The sequence below is a fragment of the Prionailurus viverrinus genome, chromosome E1, assembly GCF_022837055.1.
Source record: "Prionailurus viverrinus isolate Anna chromosome E1, UM_Priviv_1.0, whole genome shotgun sequence".
Lineage (NCBI taxonomy): Eukaryota > Metazoa > Chordata > Mammalia > Carnivora > Felidae > Prionailurus > Prionailurus viverrinus.
In genome coordinates, this window is record NC_062574.1 from 17,393,290 (window position 1) to 17,407,100 (window position 13,811).

Here is a 13,811-nt window from a genome sequence, read left to right on the forward strand (position 1 = left end):
GGATTAATGTTCACAGGATAGTTGGATGTTGAATTCATTAATTTTTTAAAGACACTTTCTTCTTTTCACAAAAGGGATAAATGCTCAACATATAACATTTAGAGAAAATAGCGAAGCAAAAGAGAAGAAAATCAAAGTCAGCTCTGAGCCTGCTGCTCAGAGAGGACTGCTATTGAGACTGAATATACTACTGCTTTTAGTTGACAGCATTTGCCTATTTTTTTAACATTACTAATGACTTTTGTCACATTAAAAGTCTGAATTTTAATGTTTTTTTTTAACAATTTTTTTTAAAGTAGGCTCCACATCCAATGTGGGGCTTGAACTCACGACCCTGAGATCAAGAGTCAAATGCTCTATGGACTGAGCCAGGTGCCCCAAAAGTCTGAATTTTAAACAGCTTCTTGGACTGGTGGCTTATTGCTATTAGCTTGTTCAACTTCAGCATCTGTCTCATCTGAAGCAGCTTTTTCAGAACTACCACCTTCATCATGAAGCCCCATGAGTTTTCCCAGTACAACTTTAGGGTTTTCAACATTTTCACTTTTCTAACAAATGTATCATGGAGTGGAAAAAGAATTGGGAAGTTTTTTCTATGTCTTTCCCAATGCTGTCTGGAACCAATATTTTTTTCAAGTTTATTTACTTATTTTGAGAGAGAGAAACAGACCATACAAGAGGATGAGGGGCAGAGGGGGGGTGGGGGGAGAGAGAATCCCGAGCAGGCTCCCGGCTGTCAGTGCAGAGCCCGGTGTGGGGCTCGAACTCACCAACTGTAAGATCATGACCTGAGCCGAAGTCAAGAGCTGGACACTTAACTGACTAAGCCACCCAGTGCCCCTAGAATCAGTTTATTAACCACTTCTTTCAAGTCATTTGTCTGCACCTCTCAGGTCATGATTTCCATCACCTTCTTCTGGATTTGGCAAACCTATTGGTGCTTAGCGGGAGAGGTCTTCCAAATCTGATTATTGAGTTTTTAAGTAAAACCACCAACTGAATAGACAGAGAAAATAACCATCGATAGTCCTGACATCAACCTGAGCTTCAGTTATGGTCTGCCATTTTCTGACCACGGAGCACATTTGGCACTGGTAAAATCCATGCCATGGAAGTAAGGCAGTTTCTGCCCTGAACATCCTAGTAATTAGCTTGGATTTTCTAAATGCAACTTCATCATTCTGCAGATCAGCAAGGCTTCCTTCAAAAACTCGACCCTTGAGGCCATGAAATGCAATTTTCATTCCTTGAGTTCTCAAGACCAGTGTTTTTTATTTCTTATATTGAACACAGCTGGTGCTTTCACATCATACCAATATTTCTATAAAATGGATTAGCCACTTTCTTCTTGGCAACCTTTTTGCTGCCTTTCTTAAAGTGCTTATTCTTGCCTACTGCCATGGTGTTGCTCAGAGAGCCAACAGGGCTATTTGCCTATCCTTTCAAAAATTGGGGAAAACACTCTATTCTTGGTTAACTTGCTAATTGAATTCTCTGAAACTCAGTTTCTTTAACGAAATATATCTGAGAGTTTACCTTTATATATCGAATATTTAATAATTTAGTATCAGTAACATTTAATATTTAGTACCACTTACTAATATTATAAATACTATACTCAACAACTTTGTTTATATTATCTTACTTAAAGTTCACTACATTTTGTGAGTTAGGCATTAATATTACTTCCATTTTTCAGCTGAGTAAACTAAGGTTTAAAGAGGTTAAATAATTTGCCCAAACAAGGTCACTAATCTAAGCAGTTTCAGAATAGGGATCCTATCTCATTTCTGACTACAAAACTTATACCACTCTGCTGTAGCTTCTCCCTCAAACTTTTCTCATAATACTCTTCATAAAAGCAAACTGTCATTTTTGAAAACTTTCATATTTGGAAAAGTTGTCATATTCCAGTTATTAAAAGACTAACCTAATTTACCCATACCTCTGTTCAATTCCTTTGAAAGTTTTTTGAAGTTAGTGTCTCTAGGCAAAAATATTAAGATCTAAAGGAAATATACATGAATAAAATTCTTTCCCTGCTGAAATAAAACAGTGGATGTTACCAGTGATTTGCCCCATTTTGAAACTGGAACTATCATCAGAGAGCCAATTTCCATTTATATAAAATGACATAATATTGTTTCTGATTATAATTTCTGTAAAGTTATAATCAATTGTTACAGTTGAAAACTTAACTTTTATCAGCTAAATTTCCTGCTGTTGTATAGTTTTATTATAATGAAATAAAGGGATAATCTGGGAAGAAAGTGCAGAGTTATGATCATGACATGTTAGAGTGGGAAGAAATTTGGAGGCCTCTTTACCCATTCTCCATAATTTAGACAGGAAAAAACTGAGGTCCAGAGACTTAAATATTTCTGTATCTCTTAAAGTTGTCATAGCACACAAAATGTAAGATTAACGGTATGTAAAAAGTGGTTTCCATTTGACAATTAAGACAGGCTTGCAGATATATTTAACCAAGATGCAAAACTGTGTTAATAAGAGAAATGGATTGAAAACACAAAACAAGGGGCACCTGGCTGGCTCAGTCAGAGGAGCATGTGGCCCTTCATCTTGGGGATCATGAGTTCGAGCCCCACTTTGGGTGCAGATATTAAATATATAAATAAATAAACTTAAAAAAAACAGAATGAGGGGTGCCTGGGTGGTTCAATGGGTTAAGTGTCCCACTCTTGATTTTGGCTCAGGTCTTGATCTCACCATATGTGAGATGGAGCTCCACATTAGGCTCCATGCTGACAGCGTAGAGCCTGCTTGGGATTCTTTCTCTCTCTCCTTCACTCTGTGCCCACCTCTCCCCCTTCCCCCCGGCCTCTAGCTTGCTCTTTCGTGCTCTCTGTCTCAAAATAAATAAACATTTAAACAAAGCAAAATGAAACGAAACAAAGCAAACAACACCCAAATAACAAAAAGCATAATTCCTGGTACCTCAAAAGTGCCTAATTGGGGGCACCTGGGTGGCTCAGTTGGTTAAGCATCTGACTGTCAATTTTGGCTCAGGTCGTGATCTGACAGTTCATGAAACTGAGCACCACATCAGGGTCTGTGCTGACAGCGTGGAGACTGCTTGGGATTCTCTCTCTCCTGCTCCCCCCACCTCTCAAAATAAACAAACTTTAAAAAAAAGTGCCTAATAAATGTTTGCGAATGAACAAATGAATAAAAGGCTTTTTGCTTTCATTTTTCAAGTTCTCTGATAGTCCTTGAATTCATATTTTTATATGCAATAATAATGTGTACATATAATTTGTTACTTTGCTTTTTGCACTTGAGTTATATTGCCAACATTTCTCCATATTGTTATAAAATATGACTATAATCTTTCAAAATACCTCTGAAGTTACAACACTTCTGAGTCAGATTCCCAAATGACTGTTAACCTGGGTACTCCTGGGTTTGGGGAGCCCTTCCTCATTAAGGAATAAAATACAAAAATATATTGCTTCAACAAATTTTACAAAATAATGAAAAAATATCTAGCTCTTTCAAAAGGCCATTTCTAGGGCCCCTCCAGGGCCTTAGATGGGCCTGTGCATTGAAGGGCTGTGAATCTTCATTAGCTTTGCAGTATGGATCTGCCTCTGTTAACCAGATACCATCTTTGTGGTGGTTATGATATAACTTGAATGTTTTTCAGAGATGTACTAAAATTTTAGAAATGTACATCACACTTTGGTAGGGTTAGATATTCTTTCTATCCAGCCAACCTGGAAGCTATTTCAGTCCCTGTTATAAATTTGGTGGCTTTTAATTATAAGCAAGTCTCTTTAATGTCTTCAGGCCTCAAATTCCTCATCTGTAGAATGGGCTTAATATCTACCTTAAGACTTACAATGAACACCAAGATAAATACTTGGTACAGTTCCTGGCACATAGCAAATGCTCAATAAATATTAGCAACTGTGATTATAGCAATAGTTAAAACATTAACCTACCACACATAGGAACCTCCTATCTCCTTACAACTTCCCACATTGACTGTAGGTACAATATACTGTAAAATGAATTTCAAAGGATGGTGCAGATTCAATTTTTTATTACTTTAATTTTTAAAAATAATGTTACTATGCAGGGTGCCTAGGTGGCTCACTTGGTTAAGCATCCAACTTCAGCTCAGGTCATGATCTCATGGGTTTGTGAGTTCGAGCCCCATATCGGGCTCTGTGCTGGCAGCTCAGAGTCTGGAGCCTGCTTCAGATTCTGTGTATCTCTCTCTTTCTGCCCTTCCCCCACTCATGCTCTGTCTTTCTCTCTCTCTCTCTCTCTCAAAAATAAACATTGAAAAAACAAAAATAAATAAAAATAATGCTATTATGAAAAGTAATAACTACATAACAGAACATTTGGAAAATAGAGAAAAGGAAAAAGAAGCATCCATAATTTTACCAGACTTGGTATATTTTCTTCCTTAATGCAGATGCATTTTATTGAAAAAATGAATTAAGTATACTCTTTTTTTTTAAGTTTTATTTTAGAGAGAGAGAGAGAGAGTGTTAGCTGGGGAGAGGGGCATAGGATCCAAAATCAAGAGTCAGATGCTCAACTGACTGAGGTTAGCCCTACAATTATTCTCTTTGATATTATGGCATTATTGTTTTCAAATACTTGGCAAATCTCAAATATTTCACATAAAACTTTTAGAAAAATCAGGTGGAAGAGAAGGTACACATTCTCCTGTTATATTTCCATACTTTATATTTTTAATGTTTATTTATTTTTGAGAGAGTGTGAGCAGTTGGGGGGGTGCAGTGAGAGAGGGGGACAGAGGATCCCCAGCAGGCTCTGCACTGACAGCAGTGAGTCCGATGCAGGGCTTCAGCTCATGAGCCTAACCATGAGATCATGACCTGGGCTGAAGTCAGACACTTAACCGACTGAGTCACCCAGGTGCCCCTTCCATACTTATTTTAAAATGTTCATGTTTTTACAAGGTTATGATGCTAGTGTACATAGAATTTAATATTCTGCATTTTTTCTTACATTATATCACAAGCCTTTCTCCATACTACTACATGCCACTAAGGCAACATTCACAGTAACTAAAGCACTTGAAAGCAAGACTTAATTTCTGAAAATTCATACAATATATGTGAAGAAAGTAAGTCCAGCTAAGGTGTGATAAGTCAGAATAAATGCTTTTGGTTTGCCTGCAACTGTAATGTGGAAAATGTAGAAAGAGAAGTTAGAACTCAGGAATTCTGGCCTTCCAACTAAAAATCTAAGTTAGCAAAGAATATAAAGCCCTATCAACATAATTCTTTTTATATACACTTTTATTTCTTCTTTAATAGATGAGAAAGTGGTGGAATATTGCTCAATGGCAAAGACTTTTTGTTATGATGTTATTATTGGGGTTTTAGCTCTCAAATTTGGGTAAATGTACTCCCCACCACACCCCAAAGGGGTCTTTCTTCAAAATTTTGCAAGGCAAAGCCAATCCTTACTGTAAACAAGTCAAGAGCTGGTCATGGTTGGATTCAGTGACATATGCTGTTGTAAAAAGGCTTTTACCTTCTAATTATGCTTTTATGCTGACATTCACTAATTTCAGAGCACAAATTTTTCCTTTAAAGCTTCTTTATGCCTTTATTTAAAAAAATTTTTTTTAATGTTTATTTATTTTTGAGAAAAAGACAGAGTGCAAGTGGGGGAGGGGCAGAGGGAGAGAGGGGCACAGAATTTGAGGCAGGCTCCAGGCTCTGAGCTGTCAGCACAGAGCCAGACATGGGGCTCGAACTCACAAACCCACAAACCCACAAACCGTGAGATCATGACCTGAGCTGAAGTCAGATGCTTAACCGACTGAGCCACCGAGGCACCCCTCTTTACTCCTTTAATATTGTCCTGCTATGGGAAGTCGAGCCACTTATTTATTTATTTATATTTTATTTTATTATTTTTTTTCAACGTTTATTTATTTTTGGGACAGAGAGAGACAGAGCATGAACGGGGGAGGGGCAGAGAGAGAGGGAGACACAGAATCGGAAACAGGCTCCAGGCTCTGAGCCATCAGCCCAGAGCCTGACGCGGGGCTCAAACCCACGGACCGCGAGACTGTGACCCGGCTGAAGTCGGACGCTTAACCGACTGTGCCACCCAGGCGCCCCTTATTTATTTATATTTTAATGTTCACTTACTTTTGAGAGAAAGAGAGAGGCAGAGCATGAGTGGGGAGGGGCAGAGAGAGATGGAGACACAGAATCCAAAGCAGGCTCCAGGCCATTAGCACAGAGCCGGACGAGAAGCTCAAACTCAAGAGCTGTGAGATCAGGATCTGAGCCAAAGTCAGATGCTTAACCGACTGAGCCACTCAGGCACTCCAGTATTTATTTATAGTTTTAAGTAATTTCCACAGCCAATGTGGGTTTCGAACTCACAACCCCAAGGTCAAGAGTTGCATGCTCCATTGACTGAGCCAGCCACTTGCCCCCTAAGCCAGTTTTAAAAACTGTAAAATATATTGGGGCGCCTGGGTGGCGCAGTCGGTTAAGCGTCCGACTTCGGCCAGGTCACGATCTCGCGGTCCGTGAGTTCGAGCCCCGCGTCAGGCTCTGGGCTGATGGCTCAGAGCCTGGAGCCTGTTTCCGATTCTGTGTCTCCCTCTCTCTCTGCCCCTCCCCCGTTCATGCTCTGTCTCTCTCTGTCCCAAAAATAAATAAACGTTGAAAAAAAAAACTGTAAAATATACATTGAGGAAACTATGTGCCCATTGCCAAATGAATGGATAAACACAATGTGGCATATACATACAATGGGGTATCTTTTAGCATTGAAAAGGAAGGAAAATTTGATTCATACCACAACAGAGATGAACGTCAAAGACATATTAAGTGAAATAATCCAGACACAAGAGGATAAATATTGTGTGGTTCCACTTGTCTGTGGTATAAGGTATCATGGACACAGAAAATGAAATATTGGTTAAAAGGGGATGGGGGAGAGGAGAGTGGAAGAATTGTTGTTTTACGGGTGCAGAGTTTCAGTTTGGGATGTTGAAAAAGTTCTGGTGACGGACAGTTGTGATGGTTGCACAACAATGTGAATATACCTACTTCTAGTGAACTTAAAAATGGTTAAAATGGTAAATCATACACATTTTATGCTAAATTAAAAAAATCCGCTCAAAGAACATACACTGAGAATAGTATTATACCTATATATATATATATATATATATATATATATATATGTTCAGTTTAAGAAATAATTATGAAGCAAGTATATGGATCATCGCCATCCAGGTCAAGAAATAAAATATTATCAAAGGGTACCAGTGTGCCCCTTCCCAACAAAACGTGCCCCTTCCCAACAAAACCCTTTTTTTCCTTCCTGAGTAATCACTGTCACAATGTTCCGGACTAACATTTGCTTTTAAAAAAATCAGGCTGTGATGTAATAATGCAGGATAAATTAAATCAACATTACAAAAGCAATAGAGTATTGTTTTTAAAATTCCAATATTTTCCATACATGCAATTATTTTTAACTCAATAACGTTTAAAGTGCCCTTTCCCCTGTCTTTCGCTCTTGAAACCACATATTCTAAAATTTATCTTGGTTCTACAGTTGACCTCACCTGCAGAGTTAAAAACAACAACAACAACAACAACAACAACAAAACTACTTCACTGTAGATTTTAGATTTTCATTCCTCCCGCTCTCCCTTGCCTCCAACTACAAAGAAACAATGATTTAAACCCTTTGTGCCCTTTTAGAAAATTACACAGATACCCCATTGTGGAACCCTATAATCCCTTCGTGGAAAGGAAGAGATTAGCATATGAATACAAAGCAAAATGAATCCAGAATACAAAATGATCTACTGGATTGTGAAGCTCTTGTATTCTTTCTTTTTTTTTTTTTTAAATGCATTTATTTCCTCTTTTTGTATTGCCCCTTTAGTGGTCTCAGGGTTAAGGGAACTGAGCTTCCCCTCTGGTTACCCGGAAAAGGGTAAAAAAAAAAAAAAAAAGCCAACAGATTCCAGGAGCTGCAAAACCAACAGATGACTCCCAGAGCCAGTGGAATTGCCAGTGGAATTGCCAGTGGAATCGCCAGTGGAATCTGCTACACTCGACGTGAGTTTGCTTGCGGGCGAGGAGTGTAGAAAGTGCTGTTCGCAGAATGCGCGGTGAAGGAGAGAAAGCGACAGAAGAGAGAGCCATAGTGCTGACGTTGAAAGCCCGGCCCTGTGAGGTTGCACAGGGTAAGTGGCGTTGGCCAGGAGGCAGTGGCGAAGGGGAAGGAAAGAGGATTTGGGCTAGGGGCGGGGCCTGCGGCGCAGCCTGTCTCCTGATTGCTGGAGCGCCGCTGCCAATCTCGCAGAATCGCTCGGTTAACCAGTGCGCTGGCTAGACGCGCTCAGATATACTGAGTGTGCCCTGAGAAGCAGTCTCAGATCCTGACGGTGCAGCAGCCCGCAGCCTCAGCCAGGGAGTCCCAGCCGCTTTCAATGGAGGAGAAGCCCGGCCAGCCACAGCCTCAGCACCATCACAGCCACCACCATCCGCACCATCACCCCCAGCAGCAGCAGCAGCAGCAGCAGCAGCAGCAGCAGCAACAGCAGCAGCAACAGCAGCCGCACCACCACCACCATTATTATTTCTACAACCACAGCCACAACCACCATCACCACCACCATCACCAGCAGCCTCACCAGTACCTGCAGCATGGAGCCGAGGGCAGCCCCAAGGCCCAGCCAAAGGCGCTGAAACATGAGCAGAAACACGCCCTCCAGCAGCACCAGGAAACGCCGAAGAAGAAAACAGGTCTGGGAGGGAGGACGAGTGGGGGAAGGGGAATGGGGGTGGGGGGTAGAGAAGATGGGGGTGGGGCTGGATCTGGAAAGCGCGGACGCGGTCGGAGTGTATGTGTGTGTGTGTATGTCTGTGCCCTGCGGGTCTGGGGAAGCCCCCTTCCATTCTCCCAAAGCCCGAGCCAGGCCGCGGGGTTTGCAGCGCCCTCTCCTTCCCCTCAGCATGGGAGAGGCCCAACCAGGCCAGTATGACCTTCCCGGCCCCCGCCCGGGCCAGAGGGAGACCCGGAGGGTCGGCCTTGGAAATCTGGCCTCATTATTCCTTTCTCGTTTACCTTCGTGAGGCCCTGGAGGAACCTGAATTTGGTGGCCCTGAGTTGGGGTGAACATAGCCCCCCCCCACACCAAAAAGCCTTCGGGGTGTTTCTCAAGAAGGCCTACCTAATTCCGACTCGGGTGGTGTCTCGAGACCCTTTTGCAGGCGGCGAGGCGAGGGTAGGTGGGCAGAGTTGAGGAAGTGTCCTCCCTCACCCGCCACCCCAAGCCCACCTGTGGCCTTGGGGTTCCCCGTCTGGGGGGGGTGGCCGGGACCCCCCGTTTCTTGGGTTATTTCCACCTCTAGACACCCCTTTTGGGCACCGGATCCGGCAGTGTGCCCTCGCGCCTCCTCCCGAGGCCGGCGCCCCGGGCCCGCTCCCCCAAGAGCCGGCGCGGCTGGAATGTTCTCTCCTCCTCGCGGGGCCGCTTCCTGTCCGCCATGTTGGAAGCCGATTCCTGTCACCGACTCCGGCCCACTGAAGAGCGGAGGGGGAAGGGTGTCGAGGGGCGCTCGGCGCGGCGGAGCTGGGGGGCTCGGGATCCCCACCGGCGGTCGCCTTGCCCCCCGCATTGCGGGGGCGCAGTCGCCCCCGGCCCGCGGCCGCCCCTCCCCCCGCCGCCGGCCGGGTTGTGTAACCCGGTGGCGGCCGCGCGGCCCCGGGCGGGTCCCTGGGGTGAGGGGCGGGGGCGGTTGGGGTGGGGGAGGGAAGCGGCCACGAGGGGAGCGGCCTGCACCGGGCCCCGCGCGCCGGCGGCCGCGTTTCCCGCTCCCGGTGCGGCGGGAGGCGCGGGCGGTCCGGGCGGGGAGCCGGCCTCGAAATGGAGCCGCGGGAGGAGGAGGCCGCGGGCGGTGGCCGCGGCGCTCCGTGGGGCAGGAGGGCTGGGGGTGGGGTGGGGGGGGGATACATTTTGGGTAGAGGCGGTGCCTGAAGGCCGGGTGGGGTACCCAGCGGGAACCAGGCTCCCCGGTCACGAGTTTCTCTGCCACAGGAACCTCGTCTCCTGCCAGGTTCGCTCACGACTCCGCCTCTCAGGCTTTCACTTGGGCCCTTTCCTTCTAGCAGCTCATTTTTACAAAAAAAAAGGAAAAAAAAAAAAAAGCTTGTTCCGGCGGCCTCCAGCCCCCCAGCATTTACCCTCTGGGCCTAAGTAGTGCTTTCAGGGAGAGCGATTAGGAAAATGATTGGATAGGGGAAGAGGGCGAGGTGTTTTTTGACCCCTATTTCTTGTCCTTAAGGAAGAACCGCGGTGGCCCATCCATGAGGTTGGTTCACTACCATCTTGTCTCGGACGAGGCTTTTTTTTCCATGTTAAAAGGAAAGGTGTTTTTCTATTTTTAAACTGATACCGAACCCCAAGTGCTTGGTTCTAACAAATGTTAAATTGAGGGTGAAAGTCATTTTAGAAAACATCTGAGAAGAAATGAACTTAAAAGTTTGTTGCCAGGCAGATTTTTACCAAATTGAAGGTTCTTTATAAAAATGAAGGGAGTAATAAGAAAATGGATGTTAAACCCAGGCTATCAAATTTAATGCAAGCAGTTACTGAGAGCTGGAGGAAAATTGCTTTAATTTAAAGACTGAAATTGGAATATCAGACTTTCCACTTTGGGGGGTAGGAACTGATGATGGCGTGCTGTAGCAATGAACATGTAAATATGTTCAGTATTTAATCTTAACGGATTTGGAACAGTTTAAAAACTATTAGAAAGTGTACAACACTAAATCTTTTAACTCTACGTCTTTTTCAACTTAGAGATAAGAAAATCTTACTTTATTATCGTTGCTTGGAAGATCAAACAGTATTACTGTTCAGATTCGAAAATTTTATTTTGTTGTCTCTACGTATAGAAGCAGCCCCTGAACCATTCAAGGTGGCATCCTTCAAATCAGTAGGTCTTGTCCTGGAAGAGAATAAAGAGGGGAAACCGGGCTTAGCAGTTTTGAGAGAATGTAAACAATTTGGGATGAACGGTTTTTTATGTGTGGCCTGGTCACAATACTGTTGCTTCAACATGTATGATGCTAATTTACTAAGAAAACTTAGGAGGGTTTTTGAAATATATCTGTTGTATGTTGAAGTGGGCTTTTATGACCCATTACCCACAAACCTATAAAGAGGAACCTGTTTTCTTTATCCAGAAGAGGGCGCAAGAGAGGGCCAAATGTGTTCGCTAATTTCGGTTTCTAATCCAAAAGCGAGATTTATCAGGACTCAAGTTTTGCACAGTCCATTTGAAGTAGTATTAGCATGGCAAACCTAAATAATAAAAGTGCAAAGAGCCCTGTGATTTCTCTCAGTAATTCTGTGGTGGTCGCATTTCTCTTAAATACCTAAGTTTTAAAAAGAAAATGTCTCTGGTACACTTTTTGCATACCAACAAAGTTGCCATGGAAAAAATTTTAAGTAGTTAAATGAAAAAATGTTTTTTTGTTATTGAAACTTGGGAGTATAGTGGCTCTGAGCTGTTACAAAATTGGTGATTTCTGATATCGGAGCCACTAAATACTAGTAATTTTAGGAAAGAATATCCTGGTTCACTTAAAAATCTTGGCTTTGGTCCAAGTCAGTTTGGACATCGAATTTTTTTGTGTTTTAAGACTGTTTACTTACCTTTGAGAAAGTTATGACTAATGGGCTCAAGAGTACAAAACTTTGTTTAGCTTGTTAGCATGTTAAAAGGTATGTTTTTCTTTTTGGTCTAGAGTTGTATACAGGTAAACTTGTATATGTTAACGTTGAGAGCTCCTGTTTAGGAACTTGCTGCTTCTCTAAAGAAAAAAGAACCTTTCAGAAAACATCCTACCTAAGCAGAGATTTCTTCTTTAGTAGTTTCTTTCTTCAGTAGTTGTGTGGTTAGAATTTTTCCACCAAAAGTTTGACTTGATTGACTGTCAAAGCTCTTTTCAGCAGCCATTCTATTCTATTCTATTCTATTTGGCGGGGGTGGGGGTGCCTGGGTGACTCAGTTGAGTGTCTGACTCTTAATTTCAGCTTGGGTCAGGATCTCAGGGTTGTGGGATCAGCCCCTCATGGGGGCTCCACACTGAGGGTGGAGCCTGCTTAAGATTCTCTCTTTCCCTTGCCCAACTCCACCATGCGAGCGCTTGCTCTCTTGCGCATGCTCCCTGTCTCTAAAACAAATTTTAAAACAAAATTATTTTATGGTACAAGTTTTGTATGGTCCAGACTTAGGAATGATTATGCCTTAAGTATATTTTCTTGAATTATTTTCTGAAAGTTAATACAGTGGAATAAAATGCCTTTATTTGTTCATTTTTAGTGTCCTTTCTCTGATACAAAATGAGTGCCTTAAAATTAATAGTAAATCCTGTTGTGAATCTTCCCAGACTATGTTCTGTTCCATATCACATTCTTTTGAAGCAGTGATTCTGAAACTTAAAAAAAAAAAACTTAGATTCCTTATGCTTTTTTTCCCTTTATTTTCAAATTTACATTTATTTATTTTGAAAGTGAGAGAAAGAGCACACAGGGTGCAAGCACAAGCCGGGGAGGAACAGAGAGAGGAAGAGAGAGAATCCCAAGCAGTCTTCGTGCTCAGTGCAGAGCCCAACTTGGGGCTTGAATTCACAAATTGTGAGCTCATGATCTGAGCTGAAACCAAGAGTCAGACACTAAACTGACTGAGCCACCCAGGCGCCCCTAGATCCCTTATGCTTTTAAAATGCACAAAGAGCTTTTATGGGTTATGTCTATACCAAATTGGGAATTAAAACAAAATTTCAAAATAAGACTATACAAGTTCACATGCCTTTTAGCCTTCATAGGCTAAAGGACCACAAGGATGAACGAAAGTGACAAATGTAAATTAACTTGGTCTTATTGGACACCCTTCTGAAAGCTGCCTTAAATGAATATGTATCCTTCTATTTATCTGTTTCTAATGACCTCAAAATGCTTTTGGGAACATTTCATAAAAAGGTAGATAAGTAATATCTCTATTTTACTGGTAGGGAAATGGGAATGGTTGTTACCAATTGAATAATGTAGAGTGATGAACTGTTTATGGCAGTTGAAGGTCTTAAATAACGCTTGAACACGTAGCAGTTTTTAAATTAGATACCTTTCATTGTAGTTTTGTTAGTAATTATTACAGCATCACTTGTGTAGGAAGTATTACTTAGTGATAGAAAACCATGTTCCAGGCTGACTGGAGTTCAGGTTTCCAGTTATCTGACTTAGGCAAGTTAATTTCTCTGAGAGTTTTTTTACCCAGATGTAAAATGAAGAAAATATATCTTAGAGGAGTTAGAAATATTGGTACATAGGTGGTCTAGTTTCATACATTAACAGTATGATCTAATGTCTGGGAATTAATTGTCAAAATAGATTCAAGACTACTTTAGAAAAAGTTCACAATTGTTAGATTTTTGTTCAGCAGAATGCAGTAGAAACTGCTTGTGGTGACTGCCAGTCATTTGTGGTTTCATAGAAAGGGATTCTTTAATTTCCCTGAAATACATACAGTTACTGTATCAGTATAACTTGATTTGTGCCCAGAGGGTAGCTCTGATGTTAATTGTAAAGGAATTTTTATAGCAGCCTTGTGAGAACAGTGGGGAAGTTGATTTTGTTAGGTGAGAGATATTATGGCATACTGCTTAAGAGGTCTTGTTCTTTCTGACCTCAGACTTCGGTTTGAATCCCAGCTGGTTCAGTTTCTTGCTTGGCAGACTTCTAATCGGTAATA

The 13,811-nt window shown here is 42.2% G+C and overlaps 2 protein-coding genes and 1 pseudogene across 3 annotated transcripts in view; 1 reads left to right on the forward strand and 2 right to left on the reverse strand.

Moving 5' to 3' along the window:
- LOC125151311 (cuticle collagen 14-like) overlaps positions 1-9,693 on the reverse strand; it is an 85,392-nt gene extending 75,699 nt beyond the window's left edge. The window contains exons 1-2 of one of the 2 annotated variants that reach the window (XM_047832065.1): positions 9,224-9,693; positions 6,625-6,667 (exon numbers count right to left, since the gene is read on the reverse strand). In XM_047832065.1, the coding sequence (XP_047688021.1) occupies positions 6,651-6,667; positions 9,224-9,671 (465 nt within the window). In that variant the 5' untranslated portion in view covers positions 9,672-9,693 and the 3' untranslated portion in view covers positions 6,625-6,650. Of the gene's footprint in view, positions 1-6,624; positions 6,668-9,223 lie in introns of those variants that run through there. The other variant, XM_047832064.1, reaches the window with a different exon arrangement.
- LOC125151309 (40S ribosomal protein S3a-like) lies at positions 393-1,401 on the reverse strand (annotated as a pseudogene).
- NUFIP2 (nuclear FMR1 interacting protein 2) overlaps positions 8,374-13,811 on the forward strand; it is a 30,668-nt gene continuing 25,230 nt past the window's right edge. The window contains exon 1 of the mRNA XM_047832061.1: positions 8,374-8,795. Coding sequence (XP_047688017.1) covers positions 8,480-8,795 — 316 coding nt within the window. The 5' untranslated portion in view covers positions 8,374-8,479. The remainder of the gene's footprint in view (positions 8,796-13,811) is intronic.